The sequence below is a fragment of the Hyperolius riggenbachi genome, chromosome 3, assembly GCF_040937935.1.
Source record: "Hyperolius riggenbachi isolate aHypRig1 chromosome 3, aHypRig1.pri, whole genome shotgun sequence".
Classification (NCBI taxonomy): Eukaryota; Metazoa; Chordata; class Amphibia; order Anura; family Hyperoliidae; genus Hyperolius; species Hyperolius riggenbachi.
In genome coordinates, this window is record NC_090648.1 from 140,851,455 (window position 1) to 140,874,880 (window position 23,426).

Genomic DNA, 23,426 nt, shown 5'->3' on the forward strand with positions numbered 1-23,426 from the left:
AATTTAAGACCTACCCCGAAAGTAAGGCCTCCCTTATATTTCAAGCATGCTTGAAATATAAGGCCTACCCCGAAAATAAGGCCTAGCTGGGGGGGCGCTGTGTGTATGGGGAGGTGCGTGGACTCTTACCGCACCTCCCTTGTGGCTGCGTCCCCCTCCGTTCCTGGTAATTCCTCCGGTGGCAGCGGCATTGTAATGGATCTGTGAGGGCGCCCTTTGATCTTCACGCAGTACGCCAGGCCAGCTCTGCGCTGGCGCTCTCTTCCTGTCATCATGTGCGCCCGGCAGATGCGTCCCAGGCGCACATTGATTAATCAATGTGCGCCTGGGACGCATCTGCCGGGCGCACATGATGACAGGAAGAGAGCGCCAGCGCAGAGCCGGCCTGGCGTACTGCGTGAAGATCAAAGGGCGCCCTCACAGATCCATTACAATGCCGCTGCCGCCGGAGGAATTACCAGGAACGGAGGGGGACGCAGCCACAAGGGGGGTGCGGTAAGAGTCCACGCACCTGCCCATACACAAAGCGTCTAGCCCCTCCCACCCCCCAAAATAAGCCCTAGCACACATTTCCTCCCCAAAAAGAATATAAGACAGTGTCTTATATTCGGGGAAAGACGGTAGTATTTTAGCTAATTAAAAGAAATAGTAAAATGCTTGGAAATTGTTTAGAACCAATTATGTACTACGTATATATATATATATGGGCAGCACGGTGGCGTAGTGGTTAGCTCTCTCGCCTTGCAGCGCTGGGTCCCTGGTTCGAATCCCAGCCAGGGCACTATCTGCAAAGAGTTTGTATGTTCTCTCCGTGTCTGTGTGGGTTTCCTCCGGGCACTCCGGTTTCCTCCCACATTCCAAAAACATACAGATAAGTTAATTGGCTCCCCCTAAAAAAAAAAAATTGGCCCTAGACTACAGTACTTACACAGTTAGTGACAAGACAATATATATATACACTGTACAGCGCTGCGTAATATGTTGGCGCTATATAAATACTAAATAATAATAATAATAATAATATGTCAAGGGGTACTTGTGATAATGCTTCCTATGCTAGGGGGTACTTGGTAAGTACAGGGTTTTAGAAGACATACCAATAACATGTTGAGAAACACTGAGTTAAGGCAAGGGAGGGGGGGCAATTGCCCCCGGGCCCCAGAGACTCACCAAGCATCAACCCTTTAAAAATGTAATTCCTCAGGCTGCCAGGTACCATGGCGTGCCTCTGGTAGCTGGTGTGCGGTCTGTGCTGGTGAGCGTCAGCGGGAAGGATATACTTTACCTGATTGGCCGCACTGACCCGGTTGCCATGGATCCCTTTTGCCTGAAGTGCCTCTTCTTCCTGGTGGTTAGACGCACCACAGATGGCAGCAGCAGCGCTCTCCCCACGGTAACGCAGGCATGTGTCATCATGTCAGTACATCCAGGCCTGCGAGGAGGGAAGAGGTGCCGTGCTCCCGCTACGGGTGGACGCTGACGCTGGACAGACTGCACCTTCATCTTTTTGGTAAGAAGACATGTGATGCTGCAGACTCCTTCACCTGCGCAGTTCACATGGATCCAGGGCTCATTACTGGGGGGGGGGGAGGGGAGATTTTTTTTAAACCTATAATGGTTTTTTACAGTATCCAAATGCCCCCTATGCCCAAGTCACTTAGATACAGTAAAAAACATTGTAGGAGGCACTTGGATACTGTAAAAGACATTATAGGTGGCACCAGGGCCCCCAACCTTGCCCTTAACCCTTCTGTGCTCCTTTGGGCGCAATGCCGGACCCCCGACCTCCCCCTTAACCCTTCTGTACTCCCCGGGGCCCCTGCAAGAAACAGCATTATATCTCACCTAACCCGAGTGCTCCGTTCTGCTTCCTGTCTTTTTCCCACTGCCTGCCTCTTTAAATCTGGAGCATATTATAAAAATTATACATAACGTATTCCGTGCTATCGTGCAGGGGCCCAGGGAGCACAAGAGAGTTGAGGGGCAGCTAAGGGCGACATCCAGCTCTGGGGCCACAAGGGCCTTATTTGTTGGGGCACCCCAGTTTACCTTTGCCCCAGGAGGCTCAGAACTGGTCCTGGGCCACCTCTCCAGAACCATGCAACCAACTTGTAGTGGTCTCAGCTGTTAAAGCCTTCAACAGTACAAGGTATGAATGGGAGATGATAAAACACTGTACACACTGTTACACTATAGATAGCCAGAAACAACAGGATTTATTCTGCAGTGGGCCTAAATGAGGGATCAGTTAATTTTGGCATTCGGTTAATCTGGAATGTAATGTTAAAGATAGAATGTGGCAGCTGTGTTGGGGTCAAGTACTTAATTTTGGCACAGTAGCCAAAAGGCTATTGTATAGACAAAACACCCAGTCAGTTTATCACTACTGCATCAGAAAAAGGAGAGAGAAGAGAGCACCTCTATGGTGCAACACCTTTAATTCAGCTTGCAAATTGCAAAAGAAATGCACATACAAGATTGCATAAATTTGCAAGCATACAGTATCTCACATGCTCAATGTTCCACTCCTCGGATGTCATTATAACCTGGATCACGGAGCTCGTCTGGACTCTATACCTACCACGGACCCTTGTGGATATCCCCCGCTGGCCTCGGTCAACGTCCGAGCATGTGAGATATGCTTGCAAATTTATGAGATCTTGTATGTGCATTTCTTTTGCAATTTGCAAACCGAATTAAAGGCATTGCACCCCCAACCCTGGCACAACACTCACACACTTAACCTCAGGAAAGAAACTCGAGCAGCCGAACGGAAATGGAGGAAATCACATCTCAATTCTGACTTCCTAGATTACAAGGCCAAACTGTTACTCTTCCACACTGCCCTCTCTGAGGCTAAACAAAGGTACTTTGCAGCACTGATTGGAACCCAAGCTTCCAACCCTCGACAGCTTTTTGCTACCTTCAATTCCCTCCTCAACCCCACTCCTCCCCCTCCCAGCTCCTCCCTCTCAGCCAACGACTTTGCCAACCACTTCACCACTAAAATTGCAACAATACGCAATGAAATTTCCCTCCTCCATCCCTCCCTTCCCAAGGCCTCTCAGGTTGTCCCCTTGCCTTTCCTCCCAGCTGCTCCCCTGTCTCATCCACCCCTCGCCTCTTTTGCTCCTGCCACCATTGATGAAGTCAGCCTGCTGCTAGTGGCTTTCCCCCCCCCCCCCCACATCCTCTGCCTGTGATCCGGTACCCGCGAATACTCTTCGTCCCCACTTCCCTGACCTGGCCCCAGTCCTCACCTCCTTGTTCAATCTCACCCTTTCCACAGGCATCTTCCCCAAAGCATTCAAACAGGCCACTGTACTTCCCCTGCTGAAAAAACCCTCACTCGACTCATCCCTACCCTCAAACTACCGCCCAATCTCCCTCCTTCCCTATGCTTCTAAACTCCTCGAACGCCTAGTCCACCAACGCATTACCCAATACATCAACACCAATACCCTACTTGACCCCCTACAGTCTGGATTCCGACCTGCACACTCAACTGAAACAGCCCTCGCCGAAGTGGTCAACGACCTTACCCTTGCCAGGGCCAAAGGCTGTTATTCCATCCTGCTCCTCCTTGACCTCTCTGCAGCATTTGACACTGTTGACCACTCCCTCCTCCTCCAATCACTACAGTCCATGGGCATCCATGGTCATGCCTTGGCCTGGATCTCCTCCTACCTATCCAATCGCTCCTTCACCACTTCCTTCAATGGCTCCTCCTCAATCCCTGCCCCCCTCCCAGTTGGGGTCCCCCAGGGCTCTGTTCTAGGCCCCCTTCTTTTCTCCATATACACTTCCTCAATTGGCAAGCTTATCTCCTCCCTGGGCTTAAATTACCACCTTTATGCAGATGACACTCAGATTTACCTCCATACCCCCGATCTCTTATCCACCACCATAAACAAGGTCTCCTCGTGTCTCTCAGCAATTTCCTCCTGGATGTCAGCTAGGTTCCTAAAGCTTAACCCAGACAAAACTGAGCTCCTGATCTTTCCACCCCATGCTGCTGCACCCCTCCCAGATTTCCACCTCACAATCGACAACACAACCATTCTCCCTACCTCCCAGGCCCGCTGTCTGGGTGTCACCTTGGACTCTGACCTCTCTTTCATTCCACACATCCAAAACATCACCAGAGCCTGCAATTTCCACCTCCGTAATATCTCCAAGATCCGCCCCTTCTTAACCCCGGACACGACCAAACTGCTCATCCATGCCCTCATCATCTCCCGCCTTGATTACTGTAACTCCCTCCTTTCTGGCCTCCCCCTGAAACGCACTGCCCCCCTTCAATCAGTGATGAACGCGGCTGCAAGACTCATCCATTCTTCGCACCGCTCTGCATCCACATCTCCCCTTTGTGAATCCCTGCACTGGCTGCCTATCCGTTTCAGGATAAGTATTAAGATTCTATGCCTGGCGTATAAATCTGTGCACAAAACCTGCCCTACCTACATCTCGGAGCTTGTTCACAAGTATACACCAGGTCGCCCCCTCCGTTCCTACAATGACCTTCGCCTCACCACCCCACGCATTTCACACTCCCATGCCCGCCTGAAGGATTTCTCAAGAGCTGCCCCCACCCTCTGGAATGCCCTTCCACCACCCATCAGACTTGCTCCCTCTTTCAACACATTTAAGCAAGCCCTCAAAACCCACCTCTTTATGATGGCCTACCCACCTCCTACCACCCAGTAACTCTCTAAGGAATATTTAACAGCCCCACCAAGTGTTTCCACCCCTCCCTTTAGATTGTAAGCCTCTGGCAGGGTCCTCCACTCCCTAGTGTAATCTACAGGATCATGTGCTCCTGTCCTATGACAGCCTTTACTTGTATTACTGGGCCTACCTAACCAGCCTATAATCACATGATCATATATTTTGTACAATTTGTATGTATAACTTTGTTCTATGTGTATAACCCTATGTATGTCATCCTTGTATCATTGTATATATTTATTGTCCAGCGCTGCGTAATATGTTGGTGCTTTATAAATACAATAAATAATAATAATAATAATAAGCACTCTCTTCTCTCTCCATTTTCTGATACAGACACTTGTCAAATCCCACCGCTGAGAGAGCTGCACTGGATGCTACCTTTCCTCCTTTCATTGTTGGACACTGGCATTGAAGAACTGATTTACTTTGGACATAATATCCTTTAGTCCTGGTTGTAACACGCAGAGCCCATATATTTGTCTATTGTGTAGTTCATCACTGCTAGCTGCTTAAAGGACCACTATCGCGAAAATTGTAAAATTTAAAATACATTTAAGCCATAAATAACTTTTCTCCTAGTTTGCTGTCACTTACATTAAGCAGTAGAAATCTGACAGAACCGACAGGTTTTGGACTAGCCCATCTCTTCATAGGGGATTCTCTGCATAGCCTTTATTATTTCTAAAGAGACAATCCCTGAAAATAATTTATATAATGATGCAGACCCCCCCCCCCCCCCCCTTCCTACCTGTTTGCACACTTTTTTGTCAGTCAGGCAGAGCAACTGCCATTCACTAAGTGCTTTTAAAAATAAAGAAAAACCTGAGAATCCCCCATAAGGAGCTGGGCTAGTCCAAAACCTGTCGGCTCGGTCAGATTTCTACTACCTACTGTAAGTGACAGCAACATAGGAGAAAAGTAATTTATGTCTCATTATACTCTGGAAAAAATGTACGGCTTATTTGTATGTGTTTACGTTATTTTACATTTTTACGATTTTCGCGATAGTGGCCTTTAATCTTGCACAGCAGTTCAACTATTAGATAGAAAAATCAATGGGCAAATGACTGAAGATAAGTATTGGTTACTGTTAGCAGTTAGGGTTATGTGTTGAATTTCTGAGGTTAGGAGGAGGATCGTTAGTTGGTGGGGTTACAAGGTTAAGGTTTGGCATTCGGAGGAAGTTATCATTGGAGGGTGGCTAGAGTTATGCATCAGTTCAGGAGAAGAGGTTACAGTTACATCAGGAAAGGGTTAGTATTAGGTATCAAGAAGGGGTTAACGCTGAGAGAAAGTTTATGTGTCAGAGAGGGGATAACATTGAGAGGTTAGGGTTAGGTGCCGGAATTGGAAATTAGTCGATCGGTCAGGGTTAAACTATGGTTGATGGAGCAGCACAAAAATCAACAACAAAACCCTGTTGCAACGCTACTAGAGAAAAACATCCATAAATGCATTTTATTGATACTATTTTGGCTTGTTTGCCTGCCACAATCATCAAAATTGTAAACCGTTGAAAATATTTGCACTGCCTGAAGGAGCCCAAAGCCCCCTACTGAAAAAGCTATGCAAAACACATTTTTTGAGGGTGTTAACAAATGTAATTTCCACATATGCAAGAAGTAATACCTATAATGCATCACTGCATGGCAGTAAGTGGAATATGCAAATCATTCCTTAATGCCCTTGGCAAACTGCTACAATATAGCTACAATGTTCATTGGCTAACCTTTTGTTGCCTGGCTTGGGGGGTGGGACTCTGCAGAACCAGCTCTTTGCAAAGACTCCCCATCCCTCCCCAGGGGGTCTTCCTTTGAGTGTGATCTTCCTGGGGTCTCTGAGTAGTTTTGGACAGAAAATGCACATGGAAGGAGCAGAGGGAAGCCATTATTGTAATTTATGAAATAATTACTTCATGATGAATACAGATACACATGATGCCCTGGAATTGCTGTGTCTCAATATAATAACTAAAACTAAAAGATCAGTATATAAACATAACATTTTCCGCAAAACGTAATATTGTTTTTTATGGTTGACTATGTTTAGCTTATCTAATATACTAGTGTTTTTTTATGTCTTTTACGTAAAAATATATACTATTTTAATAAGGTGCATATAAATATTGCAAATAAAGATTTCCTTTTCTTGGAGCGCCACCTGCTGGTTTTACTGGCATGATTTGTAGGAAGAAAAGTATTTTGGTTTACTGCTGTAGACTTGGCAGCTTATCATTAAAAGGAACCTTAACTGAGAGGGAAATGGATGTTTCCTTTTAAACAATACCAGTTGCTTGTCAGTCCTGCTGCTCTCTTTGGCTGCAGTAGTGGCTGAATCACACACCCTAAACAAGCATGCCATTAATATAGTCTGACTTCAGTCAGAGCATGCTTGTTAAGGGGCTGTGGCTAAAAGTATGCTTGTTTAGGGGCTGTGGCTAAAAGTATTAGAGGCACAGGATCAGCAAGAGAGTCAGGCAACTGGTATTATTTTAAAAGGAAAAATCCATATCCTTCTCAGTTTCGGTTCCCTTTCAGAACTATAGTTCTCCATGTATTATGTAAATGGAGAAGCCTTGTCTCCTTACCAAACCTATTTATTAAACTGGCAGGTGGAGCTCCAAAATAAAATTCCCTTTTTTAGCATTTCATATTTTCCTGATTGAAAAAAAAAAACACTGTAAAATATCTATACTGTATTTTTAGTTCTAAACTTAATGAACTAATATAAAAAGATCAGTATCCATTAGTGATGTTTTGACTGGCTCACCTCTGTTTGCCTTGTTGGAAACTTGCACACATGCAGAGTAAGAGGCACAGTAGGCACAGGCAGACACCAACTATGATCCCAGTCACAGAATTCACATCTAAGACATCTGTAAGGTAAGGAAGTGGGGAAGAATTAAGAAACATTTCATGTATGCCCTTTGGAGTGTATTTCAGTGAATCACAGAATTCTTCTGTTGCGCATACTAACAGGCACAAATCAACCCTATACAGTATAGATACAGTACATTAATAATACACTTTTAATGTCTAAGGATGTATGATTCAAATATCACACCTTTTACCAAATACAATATTTGCTAATTATTTTGATGTGCCTTACAGTAATCTCTATAGTGGAAGCTTAAAGGAACACTATCAATTAACATGTTTTTTTTAATCTGGGATTGAGAGAGTTCCTGAAGTGCTGGTAAATAATGATGTATACAATTTACTTGCTTATCTCTTTTGTTTACTGTATCAAATTCCTTTCACTCTAACCTGACGGCAGTCTGCTCTAATCTGACGGCAGAGTGAGTCATGAGGGGAGGGGGAATTCCCTCACAGTGCATCTGTTAACCATGTGTGTAACTCTGTGTGTGAGAGAGCTCTCAGAAGCTGCCTGTGTTTCTGAGCTGTCTGCAGGAGAGCAGAGGAAATGAACTTGTTATAAACATTTGTAATTGTTTTTCTTTTAGAGAAAAATACTCTGTAGTCTGATATGCAAAACAACAACACTGGCTGTGTGTTGAAGCAGATACCCCTTTTGAGAATTATTTTTCCCAATAGAGCTAAATCCTACACACAAAGACAGTTGTAATTATCCACAGCGTGGACGCAGCTGCTGCGCACGCATAGCTGACAACTGCACCTAAACCAGAATTGGAGGGTTTACAATTCTTTTCAGAACCAGGTGTTTGCTGGTGAGGCTCTTAGGAACACCAGGGGGTCCTTGTGTTTGGGTGGACTTCCTGGTTTCAAAGCCAAACCCATACCCTCCTGCCCTTGCCACACCTCTTAGAGGTGTCACATATTTTTTGAGGATAATAATGGGCTGCAGGACACTCCAGAAATAGTCTGAGGGCTGGATCACACAGACGGTTTTGCAAGTTAAATGATGTCTGCATTGGTCGTTGCTTAAAGGACAACTGAAGTGAGAGGGATAGGGAGGCTGCCAGGGGCGTAACTAGAAATCATTGGTGCCCCCTGCGAAACTTTGGATAGGCCCCCTTCCCCCCTCGCTTTCTGCACAGGTAAATTGAGAATCGATGTTACTCAATCGGCTAGTGCTTTCCCATACAGATAAAAACAGACAACCGTGAAGCTCTGCTCACATTTTCTCTATCGATCACATTAGCTTCTGTGATAAAACGCGCATGTTTTCACACATACAGACACACATGGGGCTTGATTCACTAAACCATGATAACTCATATGACAGCCGCGCTAGAGTTTTCGCGCGCAATCGTGAAATTTCGCGTAGAACCCACAATTGTTCGCGCAAAATTGCAATTGCTAGCGCGGCGGTGATATGAGTTATCACAAATCAGTGAATCAAGCCCATGGTGTGCAGAAGACTTTTATTTTAATACTGTTATTATTGGCTGAGCAGATGCAGTCATTAGAACAATTGTGCAGAGAGCAGAAAGTTTTTCCTCTCCTTGCACTTAGTTGTCAGTCTCTCAGGACAGGGCCCCCTGTTGCTTCTAGGCCCTCCTGCAGCTGAATCCCTTGCAGGGTCTATTGTTATGCCCCCTGTAGGCTGCCATATTTATTTCCTTTTAAACAGTTCCGGTTGTCTGGCTTTCCTGCTGAGCCTCTGAGTCTAATACTTTTAGCCATAGACCTGAACAAGCATGCAGCAGATCTTGTCAGATCTGACAATAATGTCAGAAACACCTGATTAGCTGCATGCTCGTTTTGGGTGTTATTCAGACTCTCCTGCAGCCATATAGATCAGCAGGACTGCCAGACAACTGGTGTTGCTTAATGTGGACCTGAACTCTTGCACAGGACAGAAGGAAAACAGAGAGAAATGCACCCTGTATGTATTTAGAGACGTTATCCTGTTTAATTCCCCCTCATATGTGTCTAATCACACGTTGTAATTTGATCTCTCCCCTGTGTCACATAACTGCCATGGCAGAGATGGCAGTTAAGCTCATTTGAAAGCACAGGATGTTAGCCCTATGTCTGCTTCCATGAATCAGGAAGTAGAAATAGTGCAGATTTATTTTAGGATTTGTATCAGCTGTAACAAAGAAATGTTTTTTGTTTAAAGGTTATTATGCTGTTGTGTATTTTTTAGAGCAGAGAGGACGTTCTGAGTTCAGGTCCGCTTTAAAAGGAAATAAATATGGCAACCTCCATCTACCTCTCACTTCAGTTGTCCTTTAACGCTGTCCATTCAGGTGACTGGATAGCTGTCGATACTATTGTTTACTGTCGTTTGCAAAACCGCTGCTTTTCAATCACGATTTTTGCTGTCGTCCGCCCGGCACTTAGCCGATGGTGGAAGCAACATGTTTGCTTCAGGATCGTTTACTGCCACACTTCTGTGTCCCCCAGGGGCATGAATAATGCTGCATGCTGGGAAGCGCAGCCGAAAGCCAACAAGAACTTGTCAGCAAGTTTGCAGCATATCGAACGAGGCGCTGGGCTGCCATTGGCCGCTTGTTCGGTCATCCGTCTGAACCAGCTCTTAAGTGAACCCTTTCTAGCGGTTTTTCAGGACGATTTAATGAATCTTTATAGAATGGTTTGCATTGACAAAGTATTGAGTATTCAATTAAAAGGCAATCTGTTAAAAAATAACTTACTTTCCCTTCTGAAAAAAACCCTCCAAAAACAAAGAACATACAGTCCAAAGTTCAGTCCACTACATCATAAAAACAACATATTCCAAGCTCAAAGGTACAATCACATAACATGGTTCCTTAAAGCCTAACGCACGCTTCAAATCACTTAGGCCCCTTCATCAAGGGCAAAATATTTCCAGTACATCCTTTGCCCCAAGGAGCATATAAAATAATAAAGTTGGATGAAATTTTCAAATCAGGGCTAACCAAACTGCCAATAAGATGATAAGTCGATATAAAGGGGACAGTGACAAAGCACCCTGGTGTCTGAATGATTTGGATCCGCTGCATGTTGGTGGACTCTCTTGTCCACGTGGAAAGCCGTGTCCCAATTGTGAAATATAATGGAAATATTTTGCCTCTGATGAAGCCCCCTGAGATCTGGGAAAAGTACAAGTGAAACCTGAAAAAATTTGAATATTGTGCAAAAGTCCGTTTATTTTAGTAATTCAACTTAAAGGGATACTGTAGGGGGGTCGGGGGAAAATGAGCTGAACTTACCCAGGGCTTCTAATGGTCCCCCGCAGACATCCTGTGCCCGCGCAGCTGCTTACCGATGCTCCGGCCCCGCCTCCAGTTCACTTCTGGAATTTCTGACTTTAAAGTCAGAAAACCACTGCGCCTGCGTTGCCGTGTCCTCGCTCCCGCTGATGTCACCAGGAGTGTACTGCGCAGACACAGACCATACTGGGCCTGCGCTGTGCGCTCTTGATGACATTAGCGGGATCGAGGACACGGCAACGCAGGCGCAGTGGTTTTCTGACTTTAAAGTCAGAAATTCCAGAAGTGAACCGGAGGCGGGGCCGGAGCATTGGGGAGTGGCTGCGCCAACACAGGAAGTCTGCGGGGGACCATTAGAAGTCCCGGGTAAGTTCAGCTCATTTTCCCCCGACCCCCCTACAGTATCCCTTTAAAGCTAATGGGATCCCTTATTTAAATAAAAAAAAGTCAGATACTCACCTAAGGAGAGGGAAGGCTCGGTCCTAATGAGCCTTCCCTCTCCTCTCCCGGTGTCCCCGGTGCTGTGCTGGCTCCTCCGTTCACATCCCCCGCCGAGGGGACTTCGGAAGTCTTCGGGAGCCGAGTCCTCCTGAAGACATGCAGCTCCATACTGCGCACGCAAGAGTGCGTCATAGTGGGCACTCGCGCGTGCGCAGTGTAGAGTGCCCGTCTTCGGGAGCACTTAGGCTCCCGAAGCATTTCCAAAGCCTCCCTTCTGCCGGGAAGCAGCGGTATTTGACCGAAACGGTCGAATACCGCTATGGGGGAGCCAGGACAACAGCGGGGACCGGGAGAGGAGAGGGGATGCTCTATGGGACTCAGAGCCTCCCTCTCCTTAGGTGAGTATCTGACTTTTTTTATTTAAATATGGGTTCCCATTCACTTTTAAGGTGAACCTGATATATGAAATAGGAACACGGTCCCACGGGGACTGAAATATACACCTTGAATACAAATCAGATGCAAACAATGCACTAAACCCTTATCTACATACATTGGGCCTGATTCACAAAGCGGTGATAACCCAGTTATCACACCTAAAAGACTTTAGGCGTGATAACCTTTGCACTAGCTGAGTTACCACCGCTTTGTGCTGCTGATCGCACGCAAAGTCCCGCGCGCAAAGTTTTGCGCGCGCAGCACCCATAGGGTTTAATGGGCGCATCGCACGCACTGCACCGTGCACCGCGCGATTGCGGGAATTTCGTGCAAGTTTTTTTTATCACGTCTAAACTAAGTTTAGATGTGATAAAGGGCTTTTCACAGGCGTGCAAACACTTTGCACTGCTTTGTGAATCAGGCCCATTGAATGCAAACTGATACACATGAATGCAGCTAGCCACAAGCAGCCTTACATTTTTGTACAATAGATGGCAGCGCTTCTACATGCAGGCTGCACCCAAATTGACCAGCTGCATAGATGTGCAGAGCCCGAAACATGGGCAGATTACACAACTTGCATTCAAAACAGATGCAGATTATTCAGTGCTAGACTCTTCCACTACATTGAGATGCCCATACAGAATATTTCATATATTAGTTCCACCTTTTAAGTTGAATTACTGAAATGAATGGACTTTTGCATGATGTTCTAATTTTTTCAAGTTTCAACTGTATGTAAGGAACTTACTCATGCAAATGCACCTTTGAGCTTTGGCCATGATTTTTTATGATGTAGTGGACTGACCTTGGAACTGTATATTCTGTTCATAGGGAAGACAAAGTACGTTATATCCTAACAGATTGTCATTCAAATTATTACACAATACTTTTCCATTTAAACTTTGATAATTTTTACAAGTATAGTGTGTTTAGTTAAAGTTGGACTTTATTGACTTTATTATATAACTTAATGAATAAAATTGCTTATACTTATCAATTTATACATTATTTAGTCAATGTTCACCCATTGTAGAATTTTTCCTCACCCTGATTTACATTCTTAAATGTATCACAGGTGGCAGCATCTTTACTGTTGGTAAGGTACATCATTGCATCATTGCGGAATGTTTGTTTGTGGCGTGTTCCGAAGTGAGCAGAAACAACACCTGGACCCCCAAAATGCTCTGGGGCAAAAGGCTGCATAACTAAATAGCCAAGGCTAAACATCACTGACTGGGCAGGGTTACATACCAATTAACAGCATGGGCAGATGAATGGGCAGATAACGTCGCCTCATACATCAGTTTCTGCGAGAATTCGTGTGTACCAACGAAATCCTTCAAGGTGTACCCGAACAACAAGCCGTGGTTCACCAACAAGCTACGGAAACTACGGAGGCGAAAGGAGGCTGCACACAAGTCCGGCAACCAGGAGGACTATAGGAAGGCAAGAAACGATCTTAAGTGGGAGCTGGGAGCGGCCAAAAAAGAGTATGCCGAGAAAATCAAACTCAGTCTGCGCTCAAATGACTCACGTGCTGTATGGAAGGGGCTGAAGGCCGCCACAAACTATAAGCCACAACCACAGCACGCAACACCCAGCCCGATACTAGCAGAAGAACTCAGCAGATTCTACTGCAGGTTCGAGAACCAGGAAGAACCGGAGGAGACTCAGGTATCGGCTACCCCTCCTCCATGCCCTGCTGACAACACCCTAAGTCTGCCCTCTCCCATGGTGGTGAGTGAGGCCGTGGTCCTGCGCCTCCTATCAACCCTAAATGCCAGGAAAGCCCCCGGCCCGGACGGAGTATCTCCAGCATGCCTGAAAAACTGCGGTAGGCAACTTGCTCCAATTCTCTCTGCTATCTTCACCAAGTCCCTGGGGGAAGGCAAGGTCCCTGCGTGCTTCAAGAGGTCTACCATCATACCTGTGCCTAAGAAACAAGGAGTCACCGAAGTGAACAACTTTAGGCCCGTGGCCCTGACGTCCGTCATCATGAAAACCATGGAGCGTGCGGTCCTGGCCTACCTCAAGCTCTCCACTTCGCCCCTCCTTGACCCCCTCCAGTTTGCATATAGAGCAAACAGGTCCACTGATGATGCAATCAATATCTGCCTGGAGCTCATCAACGACCACCTTGACAGGCCGGACACATACGCTAGAATACTACTCCTGGACTTCATCTCGGCCTTTAATACCATCTGCCCACGCATTCTCCAACAGGACCTAGCTGCACTGGAGGTCCACCCCAGTCTACAACTTTGGATCACAGACTTTCTTACCAACAGGTCCCAAGTCGTCAGACTGGGCGATATCCACTCTCAAGCAGCGGCCACAAACACAGGAGCTCCTCAAGGTTGCGTACTGTCACCATTGCTGTTCTCCCTCTACACAAACAATTGTAGGTCTGAGGCAGACTCTGTCAAGGTCATCAAGTTCGCTGATGACACCACCATCGTTGGCCTTGTCACCAAGGATAATGTCCGAGAGTACTGTCAGCAGGTGGAGAGAATTTGCAACTGGAGCAAGGAGAACAGGCTGGTGCTAAACACCGAAAAAACCGTTGAGTTAATCATTGACTTCAGGAGGTCTGCTCCCTCCCCTCCTCCAATCTACATTAGTGGCAGCGAGGAAACCAGAGTGTCCTGCGCCTGGTTTCTAGGTACTACCATCTCCTGTGACCTAAGCTGGAAGACCAACATCACTGCCACTCAACGGAAGGCCCAACAAAGACTCTTCTTCCTCCGCCAGCTGAGAAAGTTCGGCATGACTCAAGAAATTCTAACCAGATTTTACTCCGCCACCATTGAGTCGATCCTCTGCTCTTCCATCTTGGTGTGGTATGCTGGCGCCACTGTCAATGATAGGGACAAACTACAGAGAGTTATCCGGTCAGCTGAGAGGATCATTGGGTGCCCCCTCCCCTCACTTGCCCTACTATACAACAAAAGACTTAAATCCAGGGCATTGAGGATTGCAAATGATTCCTCACACCCAGGCCATCGCTACTTCAGCATCCTGCCCCTGGGCCGGAGACTACGAGCCATCTCCACTAAGACCACGAGACACAGGAACTCGTTCTTCCCCTCGGCAGTCAGCCTCCTAAACTCCCTCCACATTCTGCCATCAAGCAAGCTCTAACGTACGTCGAGGCCGGCGGCGCTACCGCTGAACAGCCGACCAGCCCACAAGACTAACTATTAGACATCTCAGTGACACACTGGGAATGTGATGTGTATTACAATGTAATGTTAATCTGATGTCTGTTGTGTGTCTCTCTCTATGTATTCTTTCTGAGCTATTGTACTGTGCCAAAAACAATTCCGGGCATGACCCCTCATGCTTGGCGAAATAAAATGATTCTGATTCTGATCATATAGATAAAGGAAATATTTCTGTTGCCGCAGCATAATTAACATATAATTGGGCATCGTAAATAATATATTACTTTATGCTATATGTCATTTTAGTACCTCTGTAAAGTGTACCTGAAATGAAAGCCATCTAATGTACCCTACTTACTTGGGGCTTCCTTAAAGGTGCCCATACACTCGTCAGATTGGCAGCAGATAGATAAGAAATGCATCTGATGATCTATCTGATGTGTTTTTAGAACATTTTTTACCAGGATAGAATTCCAATAGATTTCAGTTTAAAATCTATTGAAATTCGATCTGATGGCATTTTTTTGCCATCAGATTTCCATTAGGGCCTATGCAAAATGATAAGCAATCTCATCAGATTGACCTAGATTTTCCACCCTGCCAGTTCGATGGAAATCCATCGAAATCGATCGAAATTGGACTTCGATCGGTCGATTGGCCAACCAATTTGCAATCGATCGATCGATTTCGATCAATCGGTCGGCCAGAAAATCGGCTGAGTGTATGGGGCCCTTAAGCCCTCTTGAGGCCGCTCAGTCCACCACAGTACGGCTCGGTAGCCTGGCTGGCTGAATTGGGCTTCTGGGGACAGGAGCCACCCGGGGAGACAGTGAGGGACTGAGTGGCCTCAAGGGGGCTTAAAGGAACACTATCAAACCAAGTGTTATAAAGTGACAATGTACAAATAATGGCTAAGTAGCTGTGTAAACATTTTCCTACTTTTCATGTTAAATATCAGAGGCAAAAGCTTCAATTCATTGTGTGTAGGATTTAGCTCTATTGGAACAAATCATTTGCAAAATGGGTGTCTGCTTCAATGCACAGCCAGTGTTGTTTTTTTACATATAAGACTACACAGTATTTTTCTCTGAAAGCAAAAAAAGTATGGAAAGCTGTGGTGTCAGGATTCACAGACAATTACAAGGCAAATAGTCAAAAGAAGCTCTTGTTTACCTGGTGGCCTCGGAGGCAGTGTCTCCACTTCTACCACACTGGAATAGGGTCCCCAGCCCGATGCAGTTTTGGCACCCATCTTGAAGTAGTATTTGGTCCCACTTTGCAGATCTTGTATTTCTGTACTGAATACATTGCCTGGAACAATAACATATACATCCTCATGTTAACCACAAAGCATGGGCTCCAGGAAGTAGAATGTAATGCCTCAACCACTTCATCTTACCTTTTCGACCAATTAACTAGTGCAATACGCAGTAATCAAGAGTCACCAATCACAAGCATTTCTGATCAATTAACGTATTGCTTGCTATGAGTACATGCATGTTCGGAAATCATGTTGCAAAAGCTCTTGCACTCATACAGTGCCTAAATGGAAGTATTAACCTCTTCACCTCAAAGGGTTTTTCTGCTCAAAAAACCAGAGCAGTTTTCACCTGTCAGCGCTCCTTCCATTCATTCACCTATAACTTTATTACTACTTATTACAGCGAAACAATCTATATCTTGTTTTTTTTGCCACTGTATAGGCTTTCTTTGGGGGGTACTTTTTGCTAAAAATTATTTTCTTCTAACTCAGTTTTAATAAGAAGAATAAGAAAAAAATTGAAAAAAAAAACATTATTTCTCAGTTTTCAGCCATTATATTTTCAAAATGAAACATGCTACCGTAATTAAAACCCACACATTTTATTTTCCCGTTTGTATCGTTTATTGCAATGTTTAAACTTTTTCCCTAGTACAATGTATGGCGCCAATATTTCATTTGGAAATAAAGGTGCATTTTTTAAGTTTTGCGTCTATTCCCAATTACAGGCCCATAATTTATAAAGCAATTGTAGTATACAGTTTTGTATACATATTAAAAATGTTCAGTCCCTAAGGTAACTATTTATGTATTTTTTTTTTAATTTTGTAAAAAAAAATTTATTAAAAAAAATAAATAAAGAAAATGGTAACTTTAGGGGAGTGTGGGAGGTCAGGGGTTAATAATAATAATAAAAAAGGTAACTAGGGATAATAAACTGAAAAAAAAAGGGGGATGTAATATTACAATTTGGCCACAAGATGTCCTCAGTAGTGACTTCAGCTCCATACTGTTTGTACGGAAACGGAAGCACTACGCATACGGAATGAATGAATGGCCAAGCCGTCTGTATAGACTGCTGCAGCCATTCACACTGGGAATTAGATCAATGAATGAGATTTGTTTTCCCATTCATTGATCTAGCGGCGGGCGATCGGCGGTAATGAGCGGCGGTACCGAGCGCGGGGGGGGGGGGCGAGCGGGGGGGGCGTGGCGGGAGGGACGTAGTACCTACGTCCCTGCACAGAGTTATGGCAGTTTGCAGGGACGTAGTTACTCGTCCCGGGGGAGGGGAAATGGTTAAATTTACACTCCAAATGATATATGGAAAAAGCAAGGACAAAGTTAAACACAATTTTTTCAATAGTTCATATATTTTAGCACTCTGAAACGGAGGACATACTGTTTCATTGAGCTGAGACAAAAAAATAAATCTAATATTCTTAAGTTTTTAAACATAACATAAAATTGTAGGACATCTAAAAGCCATTTTTAGGGGTAGGATGATAGATACCATTGGTTATCCTATCAGTTTATTTTTACTTAAGTTTCACTTTAAGACAAAACATCACCATGAAGGATAGGCCACTGGCAAATTATTTTTTATTAAGGGGTAAGAGGTGGCAGCTTCCATATCTCTGAAAATAAAGATTTATTTTAAAGTGAACCTAAAAAAAAAGTGGATAGTGGAAGGATGAGGAAACAGAGAGAGGATCGTGAAGGCTCTATGGCACAGTTCCCCAACCCTGTCCTCAAGGCCCACCAACGGTACATGTTTTGCAGAAAACCACAAACATGCACAGGTGAGGTAATTAGTGTCTCAGCAGAGCTGATTAACTACCTCTGTGGATTTCCACAAAACATGCACTGTTGGTGGGCCCTGAGGACAGGGTTGGGGAACACTGCATGGGACTCAAGGCCTTCCAACTTCTTAGGTGAGTATCTAAGTCATTTGTTTTAGATGGCTTCAGGTTTGCTTTAAAGGTCCACCATCGGGAAAATCGTAAAACTTTAAATAACGTAAACATATAAAAATAAGAAGCACGTTTCTTCCACAGTAAAATTAGTCATAAATGATTTTTCTCCTATGTTGCTGTAACTTACAGTAGGTAGTAGAACTCTGACAAAACCGACAGGTTTTGGACTAGCCCAGCTCGTTATGGGAGATTCTCAGGGTTTTCTTTATTTTCAAAAGCACTTAGTGAATGGCAGTTGCTCTGTCCAATTGCCCAAAAAGTGTGCAAACAAGTATGGGGACGGTCTGCATCTTTATATAAATGCTTGTCAGGGATTGCCTCTTTAGACATAATTAAGGCCATGCAGAGAATCCCCCATGAAGAGATGGACTAGTCCAAAACCTGTCAGTAATGTCAGATTTCTACTACCTACTTACTGTAAGTGACAGCAAAATAGAAGAAACGTAATTTATGGCTCATTTTACTCTGCAAGAACTTCTTATTCCTATGTGTTTACAAATATTTTACAATTTTTGCGATAGTGGTCCTTTAAGTGTATCTCTTAAAGTTTAAGAGATACACTGACATGAGACTTTGAGACCAAAGAGGATTGCCATACAGTTTGTTATTGGCAGACGCATTTGTCACCGTATGCAAATGTTTGGTTCATTATGAAACACAAAAAGAAGACCAGAACTGTTGAACAGCTGAAATCCTACATCAGACAAGCATGGGACAACATTTACATTTCTAAACTGAGAACAATTATTCTCCTCAGTTCCCACATGTAATAGATGAGAAAACACTTTTCTCATTTTCTCTCACACATTTGGTTCCTTAGTAGGGATGAGTGCACGGATTTCCCCAAATTTTGAATTATGACTTTGGCATCTGAATTTCGAAATTTTAATTTGACCGTCTGAACCTATGGAATTGTGAAATGGAAATTCCAAAGGCTGCGTAAAAGTACCTCCATCTAATACATGAATATTTTTTGCATACGATAGTGAAAAATGTCTTCTGCGCACATTCAATGGACATGAATGTGAACATTCTAGGTGAAAAAGTGATATTGTACCCTATTTGGAACATATTTTTGCAAATCCACACTAATTCATGGTTAGCGCAAAAAAAACAAATTTGCAATAAATTACGATTAGGTGATTTTGCAATGCAAACTCTGAATCCCCAAAAGTCAGAATTTGAAATTCCTTGTGAAATTTTGGAATTTTGTCAGATTCGGAATTCGTCAGTTTTGACCTTCCCTATTTCTTAGATGTATTAACAGCTACATAGAAACATTTTCTCACCTTCCTTGGTCAAAATAGTCCACACTTCATCAGGCTGACTCCTGTTGGCAGTGTACAAAATCAAATACTGTACTATAATTCCATTTGACTCCAATGGGGGGCGCCAGCGTATCTGGATTGAAGACTGTGACAAAGGCTGCAGCATCAAGTCTGCGGGAGGGGAGGACGGTCCTGTGAAAATCAAAGTCACCATTAAATGGAGTGTTGGTAACAGTTGTATACACCTTCCCTGACTGTGTGATAACTGCCAGATTTACTGTAAATGGTATTTCTGTATTCTTATTAAACTTGCAACTAGACTTTAATCTAAGATTTATTAAAATGGCCACAAAAAAGTGCTACGGATACCAGTTTACAAAAACAAATGGGATCAAATAAGTACTTCAGGGCAATGACATTTTTTTTGCAGAATTTGTTATATAAATACATAATAAAAAAAACAACTGCAAAATGTAATAAAGTTTAACTAAGACATTAGGTGTACTTGAACATATTCATAAAAAGTACCTTACTTTTGCAGTTCTAATAACAATTATTATTATTATTTAGTATTTATATAGCGCCGACATATTACGCAACGCTGTACAGAGTATATATTGTCTTGTTACTAACTGTCCTGCAGACGAGCTCACAATCTAATCACTACCATAGTCATGTGCCTATGTATGCATCATGTAGTGCATGTATTGTAGTCTAGGGCCAATTTTTAGGGGGAAGTCAATGAACTTATCTGTATGTTTTTTTGGAATGTGGGAGGAAACCGGAGCGCCCGGAGGAAACCCACGCAGACACGGGGAGAACATACAAACTCCTTGCAGATGTTCCCTTGGCTGGGATTCAAAACAGGGACCCAACGCTGTGAGGAAAAAGCGCTAACCACTAGGCCACCGTGCTGCCCTGACAATATACCGTACTATACATATGTTGAGGCCAGGGACGTAACTACAAATCATGGGGGCCCTCAGCACAACTTTGATGGGGCCCCACAATGGTCACACCCCTTCCCTTGCCTCCCCTTGGTGTGACCCTCACAGCCTGGGGGGGCAATCTTGCAAGCATCATAAAACAAGTGTGACTATCAGGATCATCACTCCCATAACATGTGTAGCTGCAAAAACACATGATGGAGTATTGAAGGAAGGAAAGTAGTAGTTAGTAATTGGGGCCCCCTACACCTCAGGCCCCCCCTGCAGTCACAGGGGCTGCTCCCCTGTGGTTACACCCCTGGTTGAGGCAGACTCACACAGGTGCTCTGCCGGCTACAAACAATGGCCGCGGCACTCAATGCTATGCGTGCTGTCCATGCAAATGAATACTGACGATTACCGTTGTTTACTGCCGTTTGCAAGAATGCCACATTATGTACACATTGCCACCTTATTATGTAGCTTCCAGGACCCCCCTACAGGGGTAAAAAACGTGATGGAAGTTATAAATGACGGGGAACACCGTCAAATGCTTTTCTGCTAGCTAGGAGCGAGAGCAAGACGCCGAGGGAACCGGCCCTTGTTTCCTCCCTAGATTTGTGACGCTTATTTGTGATACTTTTACTACTCATGCACTGACACAGCCCCATTGTGTCATATACTTGGCAATAGACAACTTGATTGGAGGAATACAAGCTGCCAGACCAAGTGGACTAGGATATGACTATGTAACATAAACCTGCATCCAGTAGTTTGAGAGGAATGAACACCAATCAATATCTTACTCACTATCTGGTAGGGTCATCATTTCCACAATGTTACTATATGGCCCATCAACTCCAGCTCCATTCGACTGAACTGCAAACTCGTACCTTGTATATGGCTTGAGGCCACTGATAAAAGCCTCCTCAAAGACACTGAAAGGAAAGAATTGATAAGAAAAAGACACAGATATTGTCAGTATGCAGAGTGCTAGACAAAAAAAATATACCTCATAATGCACCATACTAGTGGCTCTCAACCTTCTCACGCCCTTTACCACCTGGTAGCTTGCTAATTACACCCAATTTTATGTTTTTGTGTATGTCTCTTTGAGTAAAAGTCTTCCAAACAGCCCCCTGAGTAATAGTTCAAATATAGTGTTATTGATTTTCCGACATGATGACATATAGCAAGTTGGCCACATTATACAGCAGCCCTTTGTACGCACATGGCCAGCTGATGCGTCTACCGCCACAGCTGCTTCCCTGTAAAAATGTAAATCCCTCCTCATATATCCTTGCCTGCCCTCTATATAATTGTTACCCACTCTAACAGATTACTCTAATAATGTTTCATGTGAGGCAGATTGCAAACATATGCTTCTCTCTCACTCCTGAACCCAGCCCGGTGCAATCAGCAAAAACACCATTCCACCAACACTGCCCCTTGCAAGTGTTTCTAGACCAGGGAGCATTGTTGATCACAGAAATATCTGGAAACCCTTCACTTCAATGTACTGTGAGGTGTACAGGATGGTTGTTGCAGTATTTGGTGCGCTTATTTGTATTCTTCCTCAGGTTTTATGGTTGTAGGGAAAAGGACCCAAATAATTGCTGGTGCAGTTAACAACTACTGTTTTTCACAGGACTGTTTTGGGATCCAGGGCCAGCAAATACTGAAAAGTGGGCTTTATACGCCATTCCACCAAGCCAGGTTTTGGGATGGGAGGTGTATATCAGCTGGCCTAGCTGAGACCCATATACAGTAGTGCTTTCCTGAAGGCAGAGAGTGGATTCTGAAGGTCTGGGGTGAGATACACTCCAGATACATGGATGCAGACGATAGCGAGACAAGTGATTGGCAGACTGACATTATGCCCATGGCAGCAGTGTCAAAACTACAATTCATGGGCCCCCCAGCAAAATATGGATGCCCCCCCCAGCAAAATATGGATGCCCCTCCCCCCCCCCCTCCCCCAGTGCTCACATCCCTTCCCTTTGTTCCCTTCACAGCCTTGGTGTCCATCTCACAAGGGTCATAAAACAAATGTGGCCATCCTTAAACTTCACACCCATAGCAAGTGTGGCCACAAAAACACCTGATCTGCGGAATAGTCCCATGTATGGAAGCAGGGGCGTACCTAGAAATCCCCGGGCCCCCCTGCAAAAAAGAAATCCCCCCCCCTCCTAGGGCCCGCTCAGGGACTTTTGGGGGGCAGGAGGGCTCGCAGCATAAGAGGAGAGTGTGGCAGATCGGTGGGGAGGGGGGAGATACCCCCCCTTCCTCACCTCGGGCTCTCCTCTCAGCGCTCCCTCTCCTGCAATCATTGGTGGCAGCGGGCAGGCAGCGGCGGCGGCAGGCTGAATACATTACCTCCTTCTCGCCGGAGCTCTTCCGTTCTCTAAGAGCTTTAGCCAACTTCCTGTATAAAACAGGAAGTTGCTCTTAGAGAACGGAAGAGCTCCGGCGAGAAGGAGGTAATGTATTCAGCCTGCGGCCGCCGCTGCTGCCTGCCCGCTGCCACCAATGATTGCAGGAGGGGGAGCGCTGAGAGGAGAGCCCGAGGTGAGGGAGGGGGGGGGGGAATTTCCCCCCTCCCCACCGATCTGCCACACTCTCCTCTTATGCTGAGACCCCTACGGCAGGGGTCGCATCCCCTATTGTTACGCCAGTGTATGGAAGGAAGGGAAGGTTAGCAGTTAGGGCCCCAAAACAGCCCTGGGCCTCCCTGTGGTCGCAGGAGCTGCTCCCCTCTAGTGAAAGTGAAATTGTTGTGCGCGTACAGTGAAATTGCTGTGCGTGTACTGTAAAATTGCAGTGCGTGTATGGTAAAATTGCTGTGTGCGTATGGTAAAATTGATGTGCATGTATGGTAAAATTGATGTGCGTGTACAGTAAAATTGATGTGCACGTACGGTAAAATTGATGTGCGTGTACAGTAAAATTGATGTGCACGTACGGTAAAATTGATGTGCGTGTACAGTAAAATTGCTGTGCGTGTACGGTAAAATTGCTGTGCGCGTATGGTAAAATTGATGTGCGTGTACGGTAAAATTGATGTGCGTGTATGGTAAAATTGCTGTGCGTGTAC

General features: G+C 44.8%; 1 protein-coding gene across 3 annotated transcripts in view; it reads right to left on the bottom strand.

Annotated features, from left to right (window-relative positions):
* The window catches only part of IGDCC4 (immunoglobulin superfamily DCC subclass member 4), a 169,600-nt gene that overhangs the window by 23,812 nt on the left and 122,362 nt on the right, over nt 1–23,426 (bottom strand). For 2 of the 3 annotated variants that reach the window (XM_068274997.1, XM_068275000.1), the window contains 5 exons: nt 21,143–21,270; nt 19,428–19,598; nt 16,075–16,212; nt 7,501–7,606; nt 6,461–6,568 (listed from right to left, as the gene is read on the bottom strand). In XM_068274997.1, the coding sequence (XP_068131098.1) occupies nt 6,461–6,568; nt 7,501–7,606; nt 16,075–16,212; nt 19,428–19,598; nt 21,143–21,270 (651 nt within the window). The remainder of the gene's footprint in view (nt 1–6,460; nt 6,569–7,500; nt 7,607–16,074; nt 16,213–19,427; nt 19,599–21,142; nt 21,271–23,426) is intronic. The other variant, XM_068274998.1, reaches the window with a different exon arrangement.